The sequence below is a fragment of the Cetorhinus maximus genome, chromosome 8 (assembly GCF_964194155.1).
Source record: "Cetorhinus maximus chromosome 8, sCetMax3.hap1.1, whole genome shotgun sequence".
In the NCBI taxonomy this organism is placed as follows: Eukaryota; Metazoa; Chordata; class Chondrichthyes; order Lamniformes; family Cetorhinidae; genus Cetorhinus; species Cetorhinus maximus.
This window is the reverse complement of record NC_135886.1, coordinates 81,713,285-81,740,927: the sequence shown is the minus strand read 5'-3', so window position 1 is coordinate 81,740,927 and position 27,643 is coordinate 81,713,285. Positions and strand designations below refer to the sequence as shown.

Below are 27,643 nucleotides of genomic sequence, written 5' to 3'. Positions count from 1 at the left end.
GCTGGCAAATTTCGAAGTAGCAACTTTGAGACTGAGATGGTCTTTATCTAAACTAATGTTAGTGAAGGTTGTGTGCAAAATGTCATTTTGGGTTTTTTAGGAGTATAACTGAAGGCTTGAAGCAGAAATTTCAGGAAATATTCGCCTCCCTTGCAAGATTAAATACATTGTGGAGAATTCTTGATGATGTATAAGACCTCTAAGAAGAAGTAGGTTCAATTGGCCAATAGGAGTTTTTTCATATTTAAGGAAGTGATATTTTTGGTTTTAAAAAACTATGCTCCTGCTGTCTTGTTAGGGTTGTCATTCCAGCGGGGAGGTGGTGGCATAGTGGTATTGTCACTGGACTGGTAATCCAGAGACCCAGGGTAATACTCTGGGGACCCAGGTTCGAATCCACTATGGCAGATGGTGGAATTTGAATTCAATAAAAAATAAGGAACTAAAAGTCTAATGATGACCATGAAACCACTGATGATTGTTGTAAAAACCATCTGGTTCACTAATGGGAAGGAAATCTGTTCTGGCCTACATGGCAATGTGGTTGACTCTTAAAATGCCCTCTGAACAAGGGGGCAATAAATGTTGGCCTGTCCACATCCCATGCTAAATGACTTAAGATCACCCTTCCTGACACAGAGGGAATGGGGACCAGGTGGCTTAGAAGTGCACTTTCTCCAAAATAAAAAATTACTCAGTTAATTAGAATGTTTGAGGCATTTACTAAAAATTGGGATATTTTCATATTTTAACACATCCATTCAGATGATATGTTAAGTATCAACTATCCACGTGTCTGTACATTTATACATAATCATGCACTATGCACATACATTTCCATGCGTAGAGATAAATGCACCCTATTTGGACAGTTAAGCACAAGTACACATACTCTATTTATACAAAGAAATGAAGGAAAGTCAAACTTGCCAGTGACTGGCATGCCATGTAGTTTCTATATACATCTTGAAATACACTGGACTACTTGTTTTATCTTCATGATGAACTTCAAATATTGGGTGGTACCAGTAGGTAGTAGACTATGTAACAGGACTGGATAGCATAAAGTAAATTTTGTTTGCTTCTGAATTAATTTTATGGAACACATTCATCTAAATAAAGGAGTGTGTTGCATGGCTATGGATTGAAGTTTCAAATATGATGGCATTTTACTTGCTATTCACAAGTAGTCGGTCTTTGCTTCATCTGTATTACTGAAATCCTTAAAGAACACATGTAAGAAGGAGAGATTTTATGAAGTCTGGATACTTGTGGGATCATCTAGTAATATTGATTTTTATATAATTGTTACTCATGTTTATTTAATTAATGCTCTGACTGCACTCAGTCTAGGAGGAGACAGAGTAAATATACTGTATAATAACCTTATGACCAACATCCCAAAGGGATGGATGAATAAGTGATCATAATCATAATAGACTCTTAAGTAATTGCCACATTTACATATATATATTGACACGATACACTGGAAGAGAAGCAGAACTTGGAAGTCTGTATTTTTATTATTACATTTTCTTTCAAAAATCTTAAATATATTTAATTTTGCTCATTTTTAATACATTTATTTTGACTTTAAAGTCTCTGTTCTGTCTCACATCCCAATACCTCGACACGTAGGGCAATATTTCGTTGCCAGGTTTGTGGAAGAATTCTCAAATACTGAGCAAATATGGGAGGATCAAAGGTGTTCTGAACTTGGCTTTTACTGTCCACATTCCCTTTAAATACCTGTGGAATAAACAGTTCAAGATGTATATCAGCATCTGGTCATGGAACAGAAGATGAATTGCCATTAGACTGACAGCTGAACCTTGTAGTGGAGCTGGGAAGAATATTTTACTCTAGCCAGATTGTGAAAAAGAATTTATGCAGTGCCTTTCACAACATCAGGACACCCCAAAGCACTTTATAGCCGATAAAGAACTTTAATAGCCAATAAATATTTTTGAAGTATAGTCACTGTTGTAATGTGGAAAACATGGCAAACAATTTGTGCACTCCCACAAAGAGCAATGCGATAACGATCAAATAATCCGTTTTGTTGTGATGTTCATTGAGGGATAAATATTGGTCAGGACACTGGGGATAATTCCCCCGCTCTTCTTTGAAATAATGCCATTAGTCACTTACATCTGCCTGACAGAGTTCTGGACAGTGCAACACTCCCTCATTACTGCAAGGTGTGTCAGACTAGATTTTGCCACTCAAGTCTCCAGAGTGGAATTTGAACCCTCAATCATCAACTCATCCTAAAATATTTTTGTTTTACTTTCATTTCATTCTCCCTGCCAAATGTGAGGGACATAGATTTTGGGGATGAGAACACTATTTGACTGTAACACTAAATTATGTAACATTCCTGAGGCCAAATTTGGAAAATGGTCAGATATAATTCATTCAAACGGACCTTGATTAATTAGACAATGCCCAGGAAAGATCAACAAGCATGAATCCAGGGCTGGGGTTATGAAGTCTCATAGAAATGACCTTGTTTTTGTTAAGTCAAGAATGAGAGGCAATATCATACTAGTTTTTTTCAGTGATGAGAATGGATAATGTGGCTGCAAATATCTTAATTAGCTGAGTGCAAAGACCAGGTTTTGACAACATGTCAAGATAAATTTGAGATTAGAAACAAGGTTTCCCACCCACTCACTAGTACAGAATAGATCTCTCTTTAAACAGTGAATAGTGTGTTGACTAACACAATTTAAAAATTGATGCATGAGTATTTGGTTAGGAAAGGGATTATAGGTAAAAGGGATCATTGCAGAAGAGATCATAAAATACAGTATGAAAAGTGAAAGTTCTCAAATGCCTGACACCTTGTTAATGAAGTTAAATGGTTAATGATGAACATTAAAGACTTGAGACTGGACCTGATGGATATGTTTTTACGTCATTTACCTTTGAATGAAGGAAATCTTTTCTCAGCAGTTAAATGAGTTGTGTAACGTCCACAATAAAATGTACTGTGGGTGGCCTGTAGAAGGAATAGGCTTGGCAAGTGACATAACGTTGTCTTGTGCAGTGCTCTCTTAAATGTTTCCTCTACTGTGCTCTATCAAACATTTTCAGGGCAGTTAGAATGAAGCCCCTTCTACCCAAACAAATGCCTGAACGCAGCAGCACACTTGCTACTCCACCAGGATGTTATTTTCCATTTCCTACACCATTCTATTGTTTAGAACTCTGGAGTGAGTTTTCCGAGTTAGTTTCAATTAGTACTGAATTATTGTATTGTGCCCACAAATGACAAGATTATAATATTCAGAAGGTAAAATTAATTCCAGCCCAAAAACAGGCCTGGGAGAGCAATGTGCAACCAAACCACACCTGTTGTTTACAATGCAGGCGATAGGCAAACTTCATGCAGCCTACTCATTTAGATGTTTGCGTGGTGCAGCCAGTGCTGTGTGCTGCTGCATGGCTACATACTTTAGCAATGGACATAAAATCATGAGAGCCTGACATGCATTCAAGCTGGATTGTGCTACTTAAAGCCAACCTGCAGCTCTGAAAGGGAAAGTACATTTTGGCTGGAGCATGTGATGTAAGTCATTCTAGAAGTCAGTTTCACCTTGGAAAAAGACAGGAATGGCACAACATGGCAGAGAGTGGGCTACAAGGTTCTCCAAAGCAACACCGGAGGCCTTGGTGCAAGAGGTGGACAGGAAAACTGATGTCCTCTATACACGGGAGCCAGGGTGGCCCGTGCCTTTCTCATTTTGGATACCCAAGAACTGTCACCTGGCCAACCATGGCTGCAGGAGCATGAAGTGAAAGAGGAAGAAGATGCTAATGATAATGCAATGGCAGACCCGCCAAAGAGCCTCTTGTCACTCAAGGAGCATGGAGGATTCCAGAAACAACCTTGCACATGGCTTTGTGCAGAGCTTGGAGCTCATCCTTTCCAGTGTGGAAGTGGTGGTCTTCTACACTTGCGGTCCCAACGATGATGCAGTATCTGATGGCCAATATCACAGCTTCCATTGCAGCATATGTAGAAACCATCCAATGTCTGGTTAGTGTTGCAGTGAAAACTCAGGGAGATCATACAAGTTCAGCTTGCTGTCACACAAGTTCAGATTGCTGCTACACAAGTTCAGACTGCTGCTATCATGGCTGCAGAAACCAGCATTCAAAGGGGCGTACTTTGTGCTTTGCTGCAGTCTAGCAATCAGTCCTGCAACTGGAGTTGTCCGGGAGGCATGGCAGTGCTCTGTGGAGCATGAACCTGCTGTTTCTTTCAGGAATAGAGCATGCATACTCCCATTTTGCCAGTGCCCTCGCTGTTGCCTGTCAACCAGCAGTACAGACTGCTGCCATCCATGCTGAGGTGGTGCAGTGTAAAGCTGTGTGAAGTCTTGCAAGGCCCTCTCCCCTACTGATAGCAGCTTTCTGCCAACCACTGTGGTAGAACTGCATAGGCCACTAGGACAGGCAAAGGAATAGGGGGAAAAGGAATAAGGGAATGCACAAAGCTGATTAGTTGACTTTTTAATGGATTATTGGATGGTTTCATAAAACTGGTTTTAAATGTTTATTCTGTGGTGGCTTTTATTTCAACATTGTGGCTAGAAGGTCACTGTGATGATCAGTAAGAGAGGGATGGTAAGGTGTGTAGGACTGTTGGGGAATGGGGAATTGGAGTTGTGTTCACTGGTATAACTTCCAGATGAGTCGATCACAGACAGTCCGGCCAGAATGGGAAGTTGTAGTTTGCCTCCTCACTTCCTCCTCCTCTTCCTTCTGAGCTGCTCACAATATACCCAATGACAAGGGCTGTGCCCTCTTGTTGGTGAGATTGTGCAGGATGCAGCAGATCATGACAAATTGTGAAACATGCTCTGGGGAGTGCTGCAAAGCTCCTCCAGTGTGGACCACACAGTAAATGCACTGCATTAGCGGCCCAATGATCTGCTCGATGATGCTCTGTATGGCAGCATGTCTCTGTTATATGCATTTTTCCTACACATGCGTGAGTTGGACACGGAAGTCATAAGCCCAGTGCTCAGCAGATAACCCTTGTCATCCAGTAACCATCCTCTGTACTGTCAAATGCTTATGGAACAGTGGACCAGTGCAGAAAAAAGACATCATGACTGCTGCCAGGATTGTGGACAATGATCTGCATGATGCAATGTACATCGTCATACATCAGTTGCACACTGAAGGAATGGAATCCATTGGATTTGCAGTACAGCTCTGAATTTAGATGTAATACCTGCAAAGCAGCATGTGTGCAGTCAATCACACCCTGTATCATGGGGAAGCTTGCTAACCTGACAAAACCATATGCCTGCTCTACCTACTTCTCTCTGAAACGAGAGAAGGTAATGTATACTCCTCTTTATACAACAGTGGATGCAAACTGCAAGATGTTGGAGCTGACACCCTCCTCCAAACTGAAAGGAGCCCGATGTGAAGAAATTCATGGCCACAGTCATCTTCACAGCCCCTGGCAATGTTCACCTTGCCCTGCCCTGGGACTGCAAGTCTGCGTGCAACAGGTGACAGATTTCAGTGAGATCCGCCTAGTGAAACACAAGTGTCTAACTCAATCTCCCTGCTATTCTGCAGGCCAAGGGCGATGATAACTACAGCATTTATGACTGGGAGCAGTTGATTTGAGCAGAAATCTTGTAGTCAAAGCCAAGGCCTTCAAAACAGAGACTTTAGCAACTTTAATAGCAATACAAACATCTCTACTAATGCAGTATCAGCCAGTATTAATCAATTAGCAACTAACTTGAGAGTTATTAATGATCCCTTTAAATGATGCTGGTGGGTAGGGGTGCGGGTGGCCCTTCCTGCTACTGAACACATGCTCAGCTGTGTGAGGTTAAGAGATGGTGTTAGCTGGAGTGTTGAGGTTCAGAATGGCACAGCTACACCAACTCAGTGAAAAATGCTGAGTAATATCATAATCTGCCTACTCTGATACTTCCAATGCATGCCCAAAATGGCACTAGAAGCGACCTACCCAAAATGGCGCTAGAAGTGTCCAAATGCCTTTTTGGATGCAAAATGGCACTTGTAGCGCTGAATATACAAGTGCTAGCTGGATTGTGTGTCCCTAATCTCATTTTGCAGAACTCTTACCACAGGACAGAGAGTTTGAGCAAGATTTAAAATAGTTTACATTTGTCAAACAAGTGTTCTAAGTAATGACATGCCATAGTTCTCTTGTAATGATAGCTATTTAAAGACCAACAGCAAATATATTTTTAAGTATAATTTCTTGAGAAGGAATCAGTTATAGTTTGGAATGACAGGCGATCAGATCTATATCCTTCTTTGTCTGGAATAGGAACATAGGAATATAGGAACAGGAGAAGGCCATTCAGCCTGTCGAGCCTACCCCATCATTCAATACGATCATGGCTGATCGAACACTTCAATGCATTTTACCCACACTATTCCCATAACCCTTTACATTATTGTTAATCAGAAATCTATCAATCTCCACCTTAATCTACCTTAAACATACTCAATGATTGAGCTTCCAAGGCCCTCTGAGGTAGAGAATTCTAAAGATTCACAACCCTGAGTAAAGAAGTTTCTCCTCATCTCAGTCCTAAGTGGCTTCCCCCTTACTTTGAAATTGTGTCCCCTGGTTCTAGACTCCCCAACCAGGGGAAACATCTTACCTGCATCTACCCTGTCTATTCCTTTAAGTATTTTATGAGAATGAGAATGAGAAAGCCTCTTATTCTTCGAATCTCTAGAGAATACAGGCCCAGTTTGTCCAATCTCTCTTCATAAGACAGTCCTGCCATCACCGGAACAAGTCTGGTGATCCTTCGTTGCACTCCCTCTATGACAATAATATCTTGAGTTAAGGGGACCAAAACTGCACACAGTAATCCAGGTGCGGTCTAACTAAGCTTCTATACAATTGAAGCAAGACCTCATTACTCAAATCCTCTTGTGATAAAGGCTATCATTCCGTTACCCTTCTTAATTGCTTGTTGCACATGCATATTAGCTTTCAGTGACTTATGGACAAGGACACCCAGGTCCCTTTGTACATCTACACTTTCTAATCTCTTACCATTTAGGAAATAGTCTGCACATCTGTTCCTTCTACCAAAGTGGATAACCTCACATCTTTCCACATTATATTCTATCTGCCATGTTCTTGCTCACTGACTAATTCTGTCCAAATCCTCCTTTAGCCACTTCACAACACACATTCCCACCTAGCTTTGTATCATCCACGAACTTACATTTGGTCCCCACATCCAAATCATTGATATATATTATGAACAGTTGGGGCCCAAGTACTGTTTCCTTGTGGTACCCCAGTAGTCACAGCCTGTCAATGTGAGAATGACCCGTTTATTCCTACTCTCTGTTTTCTGTATTTATTTATTAGTTCATGTGATGTGGGCGCCGCTGGATAGGTCAGCATTTATTGCCCATCCCGAATTTCCTTTAAGAGGTAGTGGTCAGGCACCTTCTTGAACCACAGTCCATGTGGTGTAGGTGCACCCACAATCCTATTAGGGAGGAATTTCCAGGATTTTGATCCAGCGACAGTGAAGGAACGACGATATAGTTCCAAGTTAAGTTGGTGTGTGGCTTGGAGATACACACTAGGCACCTGCTGCCCTTGTCCTTCCAGGTGATAGAAGTTGTGGGCTTGGAAGGTGCTATCGAGGGAGCCTTGGTGAGTTGCTGCAGTGCCTCTTGTGGAAAGTACATACTGCTGCCACTGTGCCAGTGGTGGAGGGAATTAATTTTTTCTCACAAAGGTTCCCTCGACAGCACCTTTTTTTAAGGTGGTGGATGGGGTGCCAATCAAGTGGCTGCTTTGTCCTGGATGGGGTCGTGCTTCTTGAGTGCTCTCCAGTCAGGTGGAGAGTATTCTATCACACTCCTGAGCTGTGTCTTGTAGATGGTGGACAGGCTTTGGGAAGTCAGGAGGTGAGTTACTCGCCACAGAATTCCCAGCCTCTGACCTGCTCTTGTAGTCACAGTATTCATATGGCTAGTTCAGTTCAGTTTCTGGTCAATGGTAACCCCCAGGATGTTGTCAGCAATGGGTATGCCATTGAATGTCAAGAGGAGATAGTTAGATTCTCTCTTGTTGGAAATGGTGATTGCCTGGCACTTGTACGACGCTAATATCACTTGCCACTTATCAGCCCAAGCCTGAACGTTGACAAGGTCTTGCTGCATATGGACATGGACTGCTTCAGTATCTGAGGAGTTGTGAATGAACATTGTGCAATCATCAGCGAACATCCCCACTTCTGATGTTTGGCATAAAGAGACCCAAGATAAACTTTGGCATAAAGAGACCCAAGATAAACTTCATATGGCAGCAAAGAAGCTCATTGGCAGTGATTCAATGATAAAGAACTTCAGGTTAAAAGCATCTGAAGAATGTAGTTGTCCAGATTGGAGGGAATAGTTTTGATAGGATAGTCTTGTGTATTGCGCAGTTGATTTGTACTATCCAGGCCTCAAAAAGTCTCAATTCCAGTACTTCTGAGCCTTACCTCAACTAAACGTACAGCAGTGCTGGTATTTAGTTAAAAATGTAGATGTTGCTGATGGCAAATTAGGAATCTAGGTTTTTTTTCATGCATTGATGTCAAGTTGAATTCACTTCCATGTCTGCTTTATTTGATGGGAGGGGGAAGAAATGAGAATGAAGATGGACGACATTCTCTTGGGTTTAGGAGGCAGTCAAGTGTATGAATAAAGCTTCATACTTACAATACAGAAGGAATTCCTCATAACATGTCCAGTTTTTAATAATAAACAAAAACTTTGATTGACAATTATACACACGTTCCAGAAATTGTGAATAGTTTGATTTGAAGTCTCTTATTACAATTTTTTTCAGAACCTACCTTTTTCTTCAAGTTTCGTCTATCTTTAATTACTGTCCAACTGTTGCGATCATCACTGTACGAGATAATATACTCCTTCACAAACATAGCCCGCCCCAGGTGTTTGGCACCCTGGGTTATAATTCCTGTAATTTTTTTCCTGTATTGAAAGTTGATCTGAAACCATTCATGTGGATTGTTCCTCTGTGAGTAGAAAACAGTTTGTGGTACTTTAATTTCACAAAATTGTCTTTTTTTTTTGATTATATACTGCAACAGAAATAATATGGTAGCAATTCAAATAGTGCAGAAAGATTCAAAAAATTGCAGACAGTTAAGAATCTGATCTCTGAGATATAAACTACTGGAATAATTTCATAAGATACCAGCTTGTAACTCACTCCTGAGTATCCAACACTCTTTAGTTTATTTGTTTTCTTTGTTACCTTTGGTACCCATGCATTTGTGAACCCTTCTTTGTTGAGGCGAGCCAGTGATGGAACCCATGCACTCATGCTAACCCAGAATGAGGAGGCAGTGAGTTGATGGTCTGCGATGACCATACTCTCCATCCCTAATGGCAAAGAACAACCTGGAAAACAAAAGGAAAGACATCCTGAGGCACAGTTTTGCGGTGTTGCTGAGAAAGCCTGGTAAACTCATTAAATCTTTTTAAGCAAAGGGAAAGCCATCCAGTCACAAAAACACCCATTGACCATTACTCTTTGCTCCTTGCCTCTGAGACAATTTTGGATACAACTTGCCATTTTGCCTTTGATTCCATGGGCTTTTCCTTTCATTACCAGCCTGTCATGTGAGATCTTGTCAAAAGCCTTGATGACATCCATATAGTCTACATCAAATGCACTACCCTCATTGGCTCTCCTTGTTACCTCCTCCAAAAATTCAATCAATATTAGTTAGACATAACCCTACCTTAACAAATCCATGCTGACTGTCTTTGATTAATCCATGTCTTTCTAAATGAAAATTTATCCCATTCCTCAGAAATTTTTTCCAATAATTTTTCTATCACTGAAGTTAGGCTGGCTGGCCTGCAATTACTCAGTCTATCCCTTTATCCCTTTTTAAACAATGGTAAACATTAATTGTCCTCTTGCACCACACCTGTTGCCAGAGAGGATTGGAAAATTATGGTCGGAGCCTCTGCTATTTCTTCTCTTTCTTCCCTTAAAGCTTAGGATATATTTTGTACAGCCAGAGCAAGCTCAAAGGGCCAAATGACCTACTCCTCCTTTGATTTCTTTTGTTATGTAGATATGGATTCAGATGAATGTTCACTCTTCTCCTTATTTAAGTACATCGTTCAGTTTTACCCCTTTTAGCCCTCCCACAGCACGCCTATTTCCAACTGATTAGGGCATTGAGCAGTCTATTGTTCAGATGGTACTTTGTAAAGAGTAATGCGTACGTCGATGTTCCTCAAACCTCCTCTCCATCCATGTGGAGAAATGTTTCTGCTTGTCTTTATTTTTCCAAGAGGTATAGCAGAGGGAGAAACGAAGTTAATGTGTGAAGTATTGTGAACACAATCCAAATCCTACTACTTGTTATTTGATTAACAACCTCCCATTGTTATGTTATCTAATAATGATTATGGACTTTGTGAGGATAGCAGAGCTGTCTTCATATTATTTACTAAGCTCCAACTTAGTATGAGGTCAGCACTATCTGTGCCTTCATCCTATTGATGCCATTTTACTAATTCCCTAAGGGGGAGTTTAAGCAAATAAGATCAACGGAGATTGTTTTCAAAACTGTAACCTAGCTTTACAAGTGAAACAGAAATACCTGGAAAAACTCAGCAGGTCTGGCAGCATCGGTGGAGAAGAGTACAGTTGACGTTTTGAGTCCTCATGATCCTTCAACAGAACTAAGTAAAATTAGGAAAGGGGTGAAATATAAGCTAGTTTAAGGGGTTGGGTGGGGGGGGGGGGGGGGGGGGTGGGTGGTGTTGGGTGGGGGTGTTTGTTGGGACAAGCAGCCAGTGATAGGTGGAGATAACCAAAAGCTGTCACAGACAAAAGAACAAAGAGGTGTTGAAGGTGGTGATATTATCTAAAGGAATGTGCTAATTAAGAGTATAAGACAGGACAGACAAGGTACAGATAGCCCTAGTGGGGGTGGGGGAATACTAAAAGGTAGAAATAAACAATGGTGGAAATACATTTAAAAATAATGGAAATAGGTGGGAAAAGAAAAAAATCTATATAAATTATTGGAAAAAACAAAAAGGAGGGGGAAGAAACGGGAAGGGGGTGAGGATGGAGGAGAGAGTTCAGGATCTAAAATTGTTGAACTCAATATTCAGTCCGGAAGACTGTAAAGTGCCTAGTCGGAAGATGAGGTGCTGTTCCTCCAGTTTGCGTTGAGCAAGCAAGGACAGACATGTGGGCAAGAGAGCAGGGTGGAGTGTTGAAATGGCAAGCGACAGGGAGGTCTGAGTCATGCTTGCGGACAGACTGAAGGTGTTCTGCAAAGCGGTCACCCAGTCTGCATTTGCTCTCTCCAATGTAGAGGAGATCGCATTGGGAGCAATGAATGCAGTAGACTAAGTTGAGGGAAGTGCAAGTGAAACGCTGCTTCACTTGAAAGGAGTGTTTGCGCCCTTGGACGGTGAGGAGAGAGGAAGTGAAGGGGCAGGTGTTGCATCTTCTGCATTTGCATGGGGAGGTGCTATGGGAGGAGGAGTAGGGGGTGATGGAGGAGCGGACCAGGGTGTCACGGAGGGAACGATCCCTACGGAATGCCGCCAGGGTGGGTGAAGGGAAGATGTGTTTGGTGGTGGCATCATGCTGGAGTTGGCGGAAATGGCGGAGGATGATCCTTTGAATGCGGAGGCTGGTGGGGTGATAAGTCAGGACAAGGGGGACCCTATCATGTTTCTGGGAGGGAGGAGAAGGCGTGAGGGCAGATGCGCGGGAGATGGGCCGGACACGGTTGAGGGCCCTGTCAACTACCGTGGGTGGAAAACCTCGGTTAAGGAAGAAGGAGGACATGTCAGAGGAACTGTTTTTGAAAGTAGCATCATCAGAACAGATGCGACGGAGGCGAAGGAACTGAGAGAATGGGATGGAGTCCTTACAGGAAGCGGGGTGTGAGAAGCTGTAGTCGAGGTAGCTGTGGGAGTCGGTAGGCTTGTAATGGATATTGGTGGACAGTCTATCGCCAGAAATTGAGACAGAGAGGTCAAGGAAGGGAAGGGAAGTGTCAGAGATGGACCATGTGAAAATGATGGAGGGGTGGAGATTGGAAGCAAAATTAATAAATTTACAAGTGATATGGGTTGACTTAACATTTTTTGTTGATGATTCAATTCAGGTGATCAGTTTGAAAACTATGGGGAATTTACCTCTGCCCATGATATTGCATCAACATGTTATATCATTAGCCCCATTCCTTAAATTTATCTCAAAAAGAGTGGCTAGCTCTTAGATGAAAAGCAGCATCAGCTGAAATGGTGCAGGAGAGGAGGCAAGGTAGTGAGCACTGCCAATTGAGAGATGATCAGCAGTTACAAATGCAGAGAAAGTCTGCTTGAAGACATGCAACAACATCAGGGAGAGGAGGTCATCAAGTGATAGGTGAGGCACAGAATCAGCACGAAGGAAAACGGGATCACCAAGAAATGTAAGGGCCAAGACCTTTGCTCCCAGGTCGGGTGTGCAGATACGGGAGAATTTCCGGCTTTGCAAACATGACCTTTAAAAACGGCCGGCCGCAGTTGGAATTATCTTTCCAAGGGGATGGGCTGGATTAGAAGTCGGGCCCGCTGGCTCCAGGATGGGCGCAGAGGCAGGCTGAGCTGAAATCCTGTATCTGTGCTCTGGCACTGTGTTGAATTAAATTTTAAAAAATAATAAAATAAATCACTCCAGCCCTCACCCCCCCACACACATTCTCCATGCCCTATCCATGCCATCCTATGCCACCTCATGCACCCCCACCCAACCCCATGGCCCCTTATACTCCTATATCAACCCATTCCACTTCCCCCCCACCCTCCCCCCCCCATGGCTCCTCATACCCCCAATGTCAACCCATGCCCCTCTACCCACTCCCATGGCCCCCCATACTCCCTATGCCAACTCATGCCTCTCTACCCATCCCTCATGGCTCCTCATACACCCTATGCCCCCATATCCTCATGGGCCCTTATAGCCTAATGCCAACTTAGTGCTAACTCATGCCAACGCAACCCTAACCCTGCCACCCACAGACCTTTCACCTTACCCCTTCCATACAAAGTCACCTAGCATCCTTTGACAGTTTGACAGTTCCTCGAGAGGTTGATAGTTCTTTGTTTGTTCCGTAACAGCTTGACATATCCATCTGACAGGATGAAAGTTAGCTCTTCACCTATTTAATACAACTCGGCAGAAATTTCTAAATATAACCACACTAAGTTATTTGGGCCAGGATCTTCGGGTCGGCGTGCGGGGGCAGGCGCTGCTTGCCGACACGTAAAATGACACGCGGTGATGTTGGGCGTGCGTCCCAAAGTCACCGCACATCATTCAGGTCTTCAGTTCGGCCGGCGGGCGCACAGTGAAGTCGGCTGCGCACCTGCCAAACTGTCAAAGGCCTATTAAGGCCATTTAAAAACTAATTAAAGTAATTAACTGAGCTGCCCGTCCAATCTTAAGGTTGGTGGCCTTCGCATTTATCATGAAACCTCATCCACGGGCGGGATGAGGTTTCATGAAGTGTTTATAAATTGAATAAAACTTTTTATTACAGTTCATTGACATGACCCAGCTCATGTGACACTGTCACATGAGGGGACATGTCTTAAAAATTTTTTTTCTTTATTAAAATTTTTGACAATCAAACTAATCTCCGAGGCAGCTCTGTGAAAGAGCGCAGGCCCTGACTCAGCCTACTCCCCCCGCCCGCACAGGGAGCGCACAGCGCTTCCGGGTGCGTGTCACGCTGGGTGGGCCTTAATTGGCCCACCCATGTAAAATGGTGGCATGCAGCCGATTGCGGGTGGCGATCGGCTGCGTGCCCGCTCCTACTCAGGTCCCCCCCTCCAACGACGGGGAGTAAATTCTCTCTTGGAGTTCTAATTTTCACCCAATTTTTAAAGTGTATCTGTATTTACTTCCTTTGTAAGTCCCTATGTACCATACCTTAGCCATAAGGATCAGTCTATTAGAGAACTTACCCCAAGGATCTACTAAATGCTGTTTATAATGTGGTGAAAGGAAGCATGTGAGTACAGTCCAGGATAACTTAATCACCAGTTTTCATCAGCTCTTCCTCTCTCTTCACATTTAAAACATGTCAGATACTTGCTTTCGTAACCTCTGCCCCATTTTGTTTCATTTTTCTTGGTTAGTTTTAGGTTTATTCTCTTTTTTTCCCTTTAGTTTGCTGTCAGACAACAGCTGTTCATGATTCTGCCATTCACACCTCCACTGAACACACCATTTGTTTCTATATTTGTCCAATTACCACTCCCTTTGACTCTGTACTACCAACCCTTTGCCACTTAACCTTGCTTGCCTTCCACCCTATTAGAAAGTTTTCTTTTTGTTCTTCCCCTCTCCAACTTGCTTAAAATCTATTACATTTCTAACTTTTCTCAGTTCCAATGAAAGGTCATCGACGTGAAATGTTAGCACTGTTTCTCTCTCTCGACAGATGCAACCTGACCTACTGAGCATTTCCAGCATTTTCTGTTTTTATTTCAGATTTACAGCATCCACTATATTCTGTAATTGTTTTCCCTTCTTTCAAGTCTGACTATTCTGGGATGAACTTTCAAAATCATTGGGGTTATGTCTCTGAACTTACTCTGTAGATCGCAACCCAGCAACTCCATTCGTAGTGCAGAGTCTCCCATGCTTGGCTTAGGGTACACTCTGATATACCGGGCTATGATTGGTGGATTGAAATCGTTTCTCACCTGTCCTATTCCATCAGTGTTTCCTGTAAATATCTGGAATTAAAAAGTGGAAATGTGTAGTCTTGCAAATATAGATGTATACAGGGTTCTTAACAAAGATGAAAGAGACCTAGATCAAATCACACAGTTTCAAAATGATTTGGAATGGACCTACTGCTTACAACTTCACTTAAAATAATGTTTGTCTTGAAACTGATTTCCATTTGCCTTCTCATTTCTCTTTCTACAGGCTCTGAGGTTAGGAGTTTTATTTGCAACTATGCTTGAAGTGAGGAAATCTGAGTGTTCCTTCAATGATCTAATATCACCAGCACTTTAAACCATTTAGTGTATTTTTTCCAAAGGCACTGTGGGAAAGTTAGTCTACTGATCTTTGGTCTAGTTCTCCTCATTGTTTGATTGGAGTTTATCCTGAAGATTTCCCCCACAGGCTTCAGGACCCAGTCGTCAGGCTCAAGCGGGGGTCAGAAGCCTGGACTGTGTGGGGAACAGACACCTAACTGTGAATTTCCCCGAATTGGCCAATTAATGGCTAGAAGGCATGCATGCCATCCAATTAGGGATAGTGAGGGTCAATAGGATGCCTTTTCAGGTAAATGAGAGAGATGGTGCCCCAAGATGGAGGTGCAGTCTCTCCAACATTTTCAAGTTTAAAATAAAAGAAGCCCTTAATAAGCAGCCAGGCCACCATTGTTGAGGGGGAACCCCAGGTGGATATAGCTGCAGACGAAGTTAGGCAGGTGGGGAGGACCTCATAGCCTGTCAGGTCTGCCCCTGGAAGGCCACCTGCAGGCAGCTGGGCTGATCCTCAATGCCTCTGGAGACCTGGTGGTCCACTGTAAAATCCCAGTTGGCCTCTGTTAACAGGCCTAAATAGGCCAACAACCAGCTGATTTGGCTATCTGCTGCCTGTGGACAAATAGCCCTACTACACCCCCCCATCCGACCTCCTGCAAATTGCCAGCTGTGGAAATTTATGTGCCCATCTGCCTCTATGCAGCCCCCGTCAGGCCCCATCAAAATTCAGCCCCTTCATTCTCAAAGTCAGACAAACAGTATTCTACTTCATGGATTTTCATTTCCATTGCAGTTAATGGGCATGAAAATTGGGATAACAAGGGGCTAAATCGATCTCACCCATTTTATACTATCACCCAAATTACCCTCAGTGAATCCATTTTCTAGTATTAAGGTGACAGGCGAAATTACAGCACTATAACTACTTGGAAAAGGCAAAATTCTGACCTTATCTGAGGCACCAATTCATTTTGCTTTTGTTGTAAGAAAAAATGTTACTTACTTTAATGTCTAAGGAGGTATTGCTTTTGTAGCTTTTCCAGTCATAGGTGTCCATGCTATAGGAAATATAAAAGTGATCCACATATAGGTGCTTAAAATAGTGGCGGGCTCCCTGTGTAATTATTCCATGAACTAACATTGGTGTCTTTAAATCAACCTGGAAGCATATCACCAAGGCAAAGGTTAGAATTCAATCAATAAATTGAGAAGCTTTATTTTGTTAAAATGTTTGAAATCTTGAGGTGCTACATAATGTATAAAGTATAAAGTAACACTAAGTGCCTATCCTACATTACAAATGGAGGTGATGCAAGTACAGGTATGGGCAGAGAGGTGTCCAAGGTGTCCAAACATACCTCAAAGTTTCTGTTTTTAAATCAGCTCACGTCCTTTTTTGAAAGAATGTGCCTTAGATTACTTGATAAAACACAAAAACAAAGAGTGTTCTTCTAGGGTTAGTTAGTTCTCCAATTCAAACTGTGTAAAGTGATTAGCTGAGCTTGTGCATCTCAATGTTCACTGGATATGTCAATGAATAGTCGCAAAGTTACTGATAAGACTATTGGGACAAAACTGACACTTGGGCATGGTGCTCATATTAATGCCTGAAAAGATTTGTTTCTTTCCATTTGCTTTATTTGAATTGTTATATTAGTGGAAGTAATAATGTTTCTATTTGAATCTATCATCAGCTGTTGCTCCTATTTGTATTAGCAACCTAGGGCATTATCTTCCTTGATAACAAATTGTTAGATGCAGGTTCAGCATATGTGTCTAAATATAGCTTACAGTGAAATAAACTCAGTACAATTTCCTGGTGACAATTGTACCTGAATCCACGGTCGACTTCCTTTGGCCCGCCATGCATTAGTGAATCCAGAGTTGTGTAACCTTGCCAATTGAGGTCTCCATTTCCCTACAAAATCCAAAAAGAGAGAAGCTCAGATATTGATACCAGCCTTATTGACAGCTTGCCAGTTGGAAAAAGGTCATGTAATGGAGTTAGATAACAAGCTACCTCTTAAACCAGGAAGGATGGACACAGAATTTACGTTTGTAAATTAAAATGTAAACAAAAACCAGGAAATATAATTAAGGGAACAAGGACCCTGCTCTGAATCCCCTCCAATCATAGGAATGAATATCTACCCATGATTGTTCAATCGAATTATAAGTCTAACTGCATTCTTAGTGAAATCAAAATATTTCCAAATATCTTTGTTACGAGTTGAACGTGTTTGATCTTCACATTTGTGAATGGACATTCATATTTGTTTATTTGAGTCTGTTATACAGACACAACTTTTCTCTCCTTCTGAAGGTAGTGTTCCATGAGGTTGCTACCTTGTCCAAAAGTGCATGTTCTTCACATTCAAAACCTAGATGATGAGTGCTAGTGGACTATGAAACTCATAAGTGCAATAAGCAATGAGGAAGATGGTAATAGTCTTCACAAGGAAGTAGGCAGGCTGTTGGAGTGGACAGACATATGGCAGATGAAAATCAGTGCAGAAAAGTGTGAAGTGAAACATTTTAGTAGGAAGAATGAAGAGAGACAATTCATGCTAAATGTTACAATTGTAAAGGGGGTGCAAGAAGAGAAATCTCGGGCTGCTTGTGCACAAATCTTTGAAGGTGACAGGACAGATTAACAAATAAATTAATAAAGCATATGGGATCCTGGGATTTATAAATAGAGGCATTGAGCATAAAAATGAGGAAATTATGCTAAACCTATGTAAAACACTAGTTTGGACCCAGATGGAGTATTGTGTCCAATTCTGGGCACTACACTTTAGGAAGGGCATGAAGGCTTTGGAGAGGGTACAAAAGAGAGTTTACTTGAATGGTTTAGAGATGAGGGATTACAGTTATGTGAATAGACTGAAGAAGCTGGGGTGTTCTCCCTGAAGCAGAGAAAGCTAAAATGAGATTTGAAGGAGGTACTTAAAGTCATGAGGGGGGTTAGATAGATTAATTAAAGATAAGGGGAGTTTGTTAGCTGAGATGGCTAGTGTGGTGCAGAATAACACCAATAGCATGTGTTCAATTCCCGTACCAGCTAAAGAAGTTCCTGGGCCTACTTCCTCGCCTTGCCCAGTAATGATATCATGGCATAAGTCATAAATAGCAACCCACAGACAATGAGGACACTACATGAAGAAAAGAGAGAGAAATATAGAAAAAACACTTTCCAGTGGCTGAAGGGTTGATAACCAGAGGGATTTAGCAAAAGAACCAGAGGCGACATGAGGAGTACCTATTTTATACAACAGAGAGAATTTTACCAGTCTCCACAAGGCAGGAACAAGTCAAGGGACTGGTGAAAATTGGGGGAGCTGTGGTGGATCAGCTCCCTAACCATGTCCTGTCAATGGGGAGCTTTAATTCCACAAGGTGGCCTGTCAACGGCCATTTAACCAGGCTGTTGGCATTTTGCAGTGGGAGGATTGACGAAAAGTGTTTCTTTAGGCAAAGAGGGGGCTGTGGGCAGGGAAGGTGGCCTCCAGAGCCCAATACTGTCCTCAGAGGTGTTTTCCCTCCATTTTCAAAAAAATTATCTTTGGCCTACCTTCTGTAGGCTGCAGGACCCCTTCCTTCCTCAGCAGCGCCACTAGAAACGATGGCCCCTGCTGAGGCTCCTGAGCTGCTAGCCAATCAGATTGGGCAGGCAGCTCTCTGAGGCAGGACATCCTCCTGAGTGAGCTGTGGAAGTACTGCCTCCAGCCAATTAAAAATGACTGTGGAGCTGCTGACATTTTGGTGTTTGGGCAGAAAACTCCACTTTCCAAAAAATCCTGCCCAATGGGTGGTTATGATTTGGACTGCACTGCCTGATAAGGTGGTAAATATAGATTCAATTGTAGCTTTCAAAAGGGAATTGGATAAACACTTGAAGGAGAAAAAAATTGTAGTGATGTGGGGAAAGAATGGGGGAATGGGACTAACCAGATTGCTCTTTGAAAGAGCCGCACAAACTCTGAATGACCTTCCTGTATGTTGTGATTCTATGATTCTATTCTATGGTGTGAAGAGGACAAAGGAATCAGCAAAGAGATATAGGCAGGTTAAGTGAGTGGACAAAAAATTGGCAGATGGGAGTATGATGTGGGAAAATGTCCACTTTGCAGAAAGAATAGAAAAACTGTATATTATTTAAATGGAGAGAGATTGCAGAATTCTAGTCCAGAGGGATCTGGGTGTCCTGGTACATGAATCTCAAAAAGTTAGCATGCAGGTACAGCAAATGATTAGGAAGACAAATGAATGATGTTTATTGCAAGGGGAATGGAATATAAAAGTAGAGAAACTTTGCTACATTGTACAGGGTCTGGTGAGATCATATCTGTAATATGTACAGTTTTGATCTCCATACTTTAGAAGTCTCAAGTCTGGCTGTCTAAAAACTGGACATCTTTACATGTCTTGCATCAATTTTAATTGAGTAAAATGAGCAAATAACTTAACTGGACAATTTGGCTATTCACTATACTGGTGCAGTGTGACGCTGGACTAGTTATCCGCTTTGCCGCACTCCAAGTGACTCTTGACCCCACCCAACCCGGTTTGGCCCGAACCTCTCACTGCCCGAATCGCCCGATCCAAAATCTGGTAAAATCCGAAATCCAACATGTCCTCGGGTTTTGAGACAGTGTACTATAATTACATTAGAATCAGTTCAGAGAAGGTTCACTCAGCTGATTCCTGGGATGAAGGAGTTATCTTATGAGGAAAGGTTGGACAGGTCTGTCCTGTATCCATTGAAGTTTGGAGAAATGAAAGGTGATCTTATTGAAACATATAAGATAGTGAGGGGACTTGACAGGTAGATGCTGAGAGGATGTTTCCCCTTCTGGGAGAGACTAGAACCACGGGACACAGTTTTAAGACAGAGATGAGGAGAATTTTTTTTCTCTCAGACGGTCATTAGTCTGTGGAATTTTCATCCCCAGAGAGCAGTGGAGGCAAGGTCATTGAATATTCTTAGGGCTGAGTTAGATAGATTCTTGATTGACAGGGGAGTCAAAGGTTATAGGGAGTAGACAGGAAAGTAGAATCGAGGTCACAATCAGATCAGCCATGATCTAATCAAATGGTGGAGCAGGCTCGACAGCCGAGTGGCCTACTCCCTTCTCCTAACTCATATGTTCGGATGCTTTTACCTTAAGAGATAGCACAGCCAGGCCTGATCTGTCCACACATACTAGGCAGAATATTACGCCCGGCGTGTGGCTGCGTATCCGACATGCCCAAGTGTAAAATAACGGTTGATGACTTTGGGCCTGTGTCCCGGCGTCATTGCACAGTCTCACGGTATTTCGTTCCGCGGGCGCGCCGTCAATAATTAAAAGGCCTATTAAGGCCATTAACAATCTAATTAAATTCAATTTACGCTGCCCGTCCAACCTAAAGGTTCGGCGGGCAGGCCAAAAATGCCAAGCAGCCTTTACATTTTTTAGGAAACCTCATACACGAGCGGGATGAGGTTTCCTAAAGCAAATAAACATTAAATAAACACTTTATTTTTGAATTAAAAGCATGTCCCAGCTTATTGAGGGGCTGAGTGGGAGCGGGCGCAGGCGGGCGCGCAGCCATTTAATGTGGGTGGGCCAATTAAGGCCCGCCAAGTGTGACGCTCACCTGGAAGCACTGCGTGCACCTTGTGCGGGCGGGGGGGGAGGAGGCTGAGTTGGGGCCTGGGCTCTTTTGCGCGCATGCGCGCAAAAGAGCGCAGAAATCTCCTGAGGCACAGAGTTGCCTCAGGGAGATAAGTTTCATTATGAAAAATTTAAATAAAGAAAAAAAAAATAATTCAGACATGTCCCCACATGAGCTGGGACATGTCAATGAATTTTAATTAAAAAATTCATTTGATTTATAAATCATTCATGAAACCTCATCCCGCCCATGGATAAGGTTTCATGATAAATGCGAAGGCCGCCTGGGCTCTTCACCTGTCCACCAACCTTAAGGTTGGATGGGTAGCTATGTTAATTATTTAAATTGCTATTTAAATGGCCTGAAGAGGTTTTTGACAGTTCGGTGGGTGCGCAGCTGACTCTGGTGCGCGGCCGCCGAACTGAAGATCTGAATGATGCACAATGATGTTGGGACGCACGCCCAATGTCACCGTACGTCATTTTACACGTTGGTGAGCAGGCCCCATCCCCGCACACCGACTTGAAGATTCTGGCCTGTGTGACAGAGTCACATGAAGGGATATGTTTTATTAAATTTTTATTCTCTTCGTTATTTTTTTTACACAGCGCTTCAATTTCCCTGATGCCTCGGAGATTGAAGTGCTCTTTCTCGCGCAAGTGTGAACTGCACGCTAGGCCCAGCTCTCCCTCCTCCTCCTCCCACCTGCACAAGCAGCGCCGAGTGCTGCCACTCGCGATCCACGCAGGGCGGGCCTCAATTGACCAGCCCGTATGAAATCGTGGTGCGGCGCCGATCGCGGGTGGTGTTTGGCTTCCCGACAGTCCCTGCCCGCTGCCACTGAGCATCCCCAACAAGGGCAAATTCCTGCCCACTATTTTCTAAGAGTGGTAAATTCAAGCCCTGGCTGATTTTGTTTTTCATGGTACTGCTGCCTAACTAGGAATTCAACTTGGCTCGACCTGCTTTATGTAGCTACATACCCACAGTACCATTTACCACACAGAGGAAAAGTAGCCCATGCAATCTTGAGTATGCAGCTTTTTTTTTATTTGCTTAGCCAGTGTCATGATCAATTTTATGAATGTACAGCTATCCAATAAACAGAAATCACAAGACTGAAGCAACATTATACTAATTTTCCTCTTCAAGGATGTACTGAAATAATAATTCAAGGAAAGTGAGTTGTATAGATAGCAAGTTCTAGGGGGTTTCCTGTGTGAAACTGTGTAAGTCAGTTTTCTTGCCCGATGGCAGCAGCATGGAGCTAAGGTGAATTTAACCACTGGGCTTGGTTACCATGTTGCCGGTACTCCCTACATCTGAAAAGGCCTGCTTGTTGAGGCCTGATTGAAAATGTCATTGCAGTTTGATTGATCGCACCAGACACCGATTAGCATGTTTAAAGAAAGATCCCATAAGCTTCAGGATGCATGTCTTTACCACCTGCTCACAGGGGCAGGTTAAAATCAGACAGGTGGGGGGAGCAGATGGTTTTCTGCAGATAAATAACCCAGGCCATTTTAATTGTCCACCTGCCTAGTTTCTGTCAGTAAGTAAGGTTAAACCCCGCCCCTCCACCACTTCTCTCCCTTCCCCCCCCCAGTGCTGAAGGATTCAATCTTGTCAAAAATGGAAGATTTCAGCAAAGTTTCACTGACCGATGTGTCCGGAAGCTGTGAGTTGTGAATTTTCTATTCTTCCAGTTGCTAGACCCAGGGGCACTCTGCAGTCTGAAATATGAAGACTATTGTTACAGTATAAGTACCAAACCATTATGATATTTCAGTCCAATTCATATCTTACTTGTTGTGAGAAGCAGTGTCATATTCACAATCTGATTTAAATTAGTTTCTCTCCGTTTCTTATGCCTGGAAATTGACTTCCATGATTCGGAAGGTTAAAGGGCACTTCCTCTTCAGTTAGGGAGCTAAAAAATTTGGAAGAGTTACCCTGAAGACTATTATGAACTTGTCACTTTTTCATGTCAAGAATCTGTTAACACACTAAAGCATTTAATTAAAAATTAACATTTTAGATTAAAATGTCAGTGGCAGCACCTCAGGTATTGTTCCAACCTCACTTTTGGCTCATTTGGCTCTTCGTGTCTGAGGTGGGTCTTTGTTAGCGAACTCTCAAACTAATTCCACTGCCCCTATCTCTCAACATAACTCTGTATTCTCTTCTGCTTCAATCATTCTCCTCAGCAGTTCCATTCTTGCCACTGTTATTATATGGCTCATTGGTCATTTACATAGTGCATGCTGGGTGAATGGGCATGGAAGAGGCATGAATTGGCATTGAATTGGCATGGAGAGTATGAGGGGCCATGGGAAGTGGCTGAGGGGCATGAATTGGCGTTGAGTTGGCATGGTGGCTATGAGGGGCCATCGGAAGTGGCAGGGGTTGGGGAGGTCGGGGGGGGGTTGGTGGTGGTATGAATTAACCTTTGAATAGTTTCCTGAATCCAGACTATGGTTCACGACTCCTCTGACGTGCACATCTTCACCCAGGAGTCGATGAATCATGATCATGAACAGCAACTTTGGCTAATTTAGTTCCCCTTCTAAACCCAGTCCATGGGCCCTGGAAGATCAGTTGTAGGACACCTACCATTGTGATTGAGATGAGCTAACTTCGTCTGACTGGGGATCAATCATGTGACCTTCCTTGTCACTGTTACTAATTATATAAACCTGCTGAGTCATTGTCCTTTTAAGATGTACAAAAAACCCAGAATGTTTAATATCACCAATGTATGAAAGCAGATGGAATGTGTAGATAGTAAATAGTGTGCTATAAAATTTCATCACTGCCAGAATACTAAATTACTCAATGGTCTGACGAATTGAGAGGTGACAGCACCATGCTGCCTATATTAAGACACAGAGAAGTAGACAGTATGGTGTCTAATCCTACAGTTTACAGCGAGGACAAGAGAGATGGACATTGCAGTTTACAGGGACAAACCAGGGGCAATGAACCATGGGCTCATGGAGAAGCTGCAGAGGGCTAGGTGATACCTATCCCTGCATTAGAAACAGCTAGGTCAGGAGTACAGGGTGTGTGCACACTACCCATACCCTTATCATGAGCTGGTGAACATTGCCGGCACCAGGAATGGGGCCTGGAATCTCGGAATCGGGTCCTGCCTGCCATTTATAAATGGCTCCTGGCAGCATGAAAATTTGGCCCAAATTCTCCCTCACCTTTCCCTTCTCATAGAATCTTCAGTCATTTAAAACCGAATCTGAGCATCACCTAATTTACTGTCATTTGGAGCCAGAACCTCTCTCCTTGATTCGTCAATCAAATTCCTGTCACTGTTCAGATAATTATTCAGGTCTTTTGCAATGTGTTAATTGCTGTAACATTATCTATTTATCTTCATTTATGCCATATATCCATGACTAATACGCAGGAGAATAATACCCACAGGCATTGTAGACTAGGAAAATGGCACGCATCCCTGCCTGTTCGTGTTCAGCAGTCTCACAGTCCACAAGCCAATAGCCCACTTTGGTCGGGTACATTTCGATGGTTCCAAATGAACCTATGATAATGAACGTATTAAAGGAATTCACATAACCAAAAAATATGAAAGCAGAAAACTACCAAAAAATACACTAAAGCTACTGGCTAATAACAACAGGATAATATGCAGCAACTTTGGCTAATTTAGTTCCCCCTCTAAACCCAGTCCATGGGCGCTGGAAGATCAGTTGTGGGACACCTACCATTGTGACTGAGATGAGCTAACTCAGCCTGACTGGGCATCAACTATGTGACTGTCCTTGTCACTGTTACTAATTATATAAACCTGCTGAGTGACTGCTAAGTCATTGTCCTTTTAAGATGCACAAGAAAATGGAATATTTAAAATCACTGATTAGGAAAGCAGATGCAACGTGTGGATAGTAAACAGTGTGCTTTCAAATTTCATCACTGCCCTGCCAAAATACTATATCACTCAATCCTATACAATGTGGTCTGACGGATTGAGAGGTGACGGCAGCATACTGCCATGTTAAGACACAGAGAAGTAGACCACTTGCTATCTAATCCTACAGTTTACAGCAAGGACATAGAGGGATGGACATTGCAGTTTACAGAGACAAATCATTCAGGATCTCACACATTAAATGATGATGGCATTAAAATCTGTAATATAGCCTCTTAAGAAATGGTACCTAATGTGTGATGTATCCATGTATACCATAGAGAGAGACATGGAAAATATCAGAGTCTACTACAGTAACGGGTGTAGTGTGTATCAGAGATGATTATATGATGAAGAGGTGAAGTTTATAAGTTATATTTTGAAATACTCACCAGGGAACAGTGTGTAAACACCCATCCTATGCTCTTTGGATCTTCTCATTATAAAAGGTTGGCCATGAAAATGCACACTGTAGATACCAGCAGATCCAACCATGTTTATGAGATGCCAGCGGATTAATCGGTTCTGTGCCATTACCAAACCCGGCAGAGTTTCTGCCACATGCCCATTGATGGCTGCAAGAAAAATCAAAGACTAAAGGAATGTTACTGGATGTCCCTAAAGGACACTCTAGAGTTCAATGGTTAAGCAAATTGGACATTCAACAGCTTATACCGTTACTGTGATAAGTAGAAAGCTGGCTTGTTGTAGAAGAATTGGACCATCTGACCTTCTTCTCTTCATGTGGAATGCATGCTCCCAATTTGTTTACTTGAAAATCAGACACATGGGCCTTAAAAATTAGACTTGTGGTCAAAATCAGAAACTTTATCCAGCAGCCCATGCAACAGCTGGAAAATATGCCCTAATTTGCATCTCACTGACAACCAGCGGAGGGCCACCAAAAAATTTGATAAAAAGGAAGAAAATAGAATATGAGAGTAAATCAGCCATTAATGTGAAAACAAATTGTAAGAACTTGTATAAGTAAGTAAAGAGGAAGAGAGTAGCTAAAGTAAACATTTATCCCTTAGAAGCAGAGACAGGAGAAATTATCATGGGGAATGAGGAAATGGCAGAGGCATTGAACAAATATTTTGTGTCTGTCTTCACAGTAGCAGACACAAGTTTCATACCAGAAACAGACAGTAACCTAGGGGCTAAAATGAGTGATGAAATTAAGGAAATTAACATCAGCAGAGAAAAAGTATTGGCGAAACTTAAGGGACTAAAATCCGACGAATCCCTGGAACCTGATGACCTACACCCTAGGGTTCTAAAAGAGATAGCTGCAGAGATAGTGGATGTGCTGTCTATGATTTTCTAAAATTCCTTAGATTCAGGGACAGTCCCATTAGATGGGAAGATGGCAAATGTTACACCACTTTTCAAGAAAGGAGAGAGAGAGTAAAAATGAACTACAGGCCACTTAGTCTAACATCAGTTGTTGGGAAAATGTTGGAATCTATTATTAAGCAAGTCTTAACAATGCACTTAGAAAAGCATTGCATAATTATAACAAGTCAACATGGTTTTACCAAAGGAAAATCCTGTTTGACAAATTTATTGGAGTTTTTATGAGGATGTAACTAGTAGGGTAGATAAAGGGGAACCAGTAGTTGTATTATAACTGGATATCCAAACGGCATTCGATTAAGTGCCACACTAAAGGTTAATAGGCAAGATAAGGGCTTATGGAGTTGGGGGTAATATTTAGCATGGATAGAGGATTAGTTAACCAAAGAAAGCAGAGAGCGGGCATAGAAGTGACTTTTTCAAGTTGGCAGGCTGTGAATAATGGAGTGCTGCAAGGATCAGTGCTGGGCCTCATCTACTTACAATCTTTATTAATGACTCAGGTGAAGAGACAGAGAATAATGTATCAAAATTTGCTGATGATACCAAGCTAGGTAGGAAGCTAAGCTGTGGGGAGGACACAGAGAGGCTTCAAAGAGATATAGACAGGTTAAGTGAGTGGGCAACAAGGTGACAGATGGACTATAATGTAGGGAAGTTTGAAGTAATTACTTTGGTTATAAGAATAGAAAAAACAATATTTTTAAAAAGATGTGAAACTTGTAAATGTTGATGTTCAAAGAGATTTGGGTGCACTTGTACAAGGAATGCAGATAGTTAGCATACAGGTGCAACAAGCAATTAGGAAGGCAAATGGTATGTTGGCTTTTATTGCAAGGGAATTGGTGTACAAGAAGAAAGAAGTCTTGCTACAATTGTGCAGGGTTTTGGTGTGACCACATCTGGAATACGTGTACAGTTTTGGCCTCCACACTTAAGAAAGGATATACTTGCATTTGAGGCGGTACAGCAAAGGTTCACTAGATTGGTCTCTGGGATGAGGGGCTTGTCCTATGCTGAGAGGCTGAGTAAATTGTGCTCATATTCTCTGGACTTTAGAAGTATGAGACGCAATCTCATTGCAACCTAAAAATTCTGAAGGGGCTTGATAGGGTACACACAGATTGTTTCTGCTGGTCGGGGAATCTAAAGCACAGGGGCACAGTCTCAGGACAAGGGGCCAAGCATTTAGGACTGAGATGAGGAAAGATTACTTCACTCAAAGGGTTGTGAATCTTTGGAATTCTCTACCCCAGAGGGCTGTGGATGCTCCATTGTTGAATACATTTAAGGCAGGGATAGACAGATCTTTGGTCTCTCAGAGAATTAAGGGACATGGAGAGCGGGTGGGAAAATGGAGTTGAAGCCCAAGATCAGCCATGATCGTAAAGAATGGTGGAGCAGGCTCAATGGGACACGTGGTTTACTCCTGCTCCTATTTCTTGCGTTCTTGTGACAAACACCTGCAGCAAAATATTTATCAGCCCTCTTTGAAAGAGCTGAAATCCTTTGTAATAATTAAGAAAAATCTTTGGCAAGTCCAGGACACAATGCTAGAGTTGAATCTTTGGGCCCTGTCAACACCAGGAA

General features: G+C 42.5%; 1 protein-coding gene across 1 annotated transcript in view; it reads right to left on the bottom strand.

The window, feature by feature from the left end:
- Window positions 1–702: 702 nt before the first annotated feature.
- The window catches only part of f8 (coagulation factor VIII, procoagulant component), a 92,811-nt gene continuing 65,870 nt past the window's right edge, over window positions 703–27,643 (bottom strand). The window contains exons 17-25 of the mRNA XM_078547163.1: window positions 25,090–25,272; window positions 24,194–24,310; window positions 22,419–22,490; window positions 16,929–17,014; window positions 16,100–16,255; window positions 14,688–14,832; window positions 9,314–9,459; window positions 8,889–9,071; window positions 703–1,749 (exon numbers count right to left, since the gene is read on the bottom strand). Coding sequence (XP_078403289.1) covers window positions 1,594–1,749; window positions 8,889–9,071; window positions 9,314–9,459; window positions 14,688–14,832; window positions 16,100–16,255; window positions 16,929–17,014; window positions 22,419–22,490; window positions 24,194–24,310; window positions 25,090–25,272 — 1,244 coding nt within the window. The 3' untranslated portion in view covers window positions 703–1,593. The remainder of the gene's footprint in view (window positions 1,750–8,888; window positions 9,072–9,313; window positions 9,460–14,687; window positions 14,833–16,099; window positions 16,256–16,928; window positions 17,015–22,418; window positions 22,491–24,193; window positions 24,311–25,089; window positions 25,273–27,643) is intronic.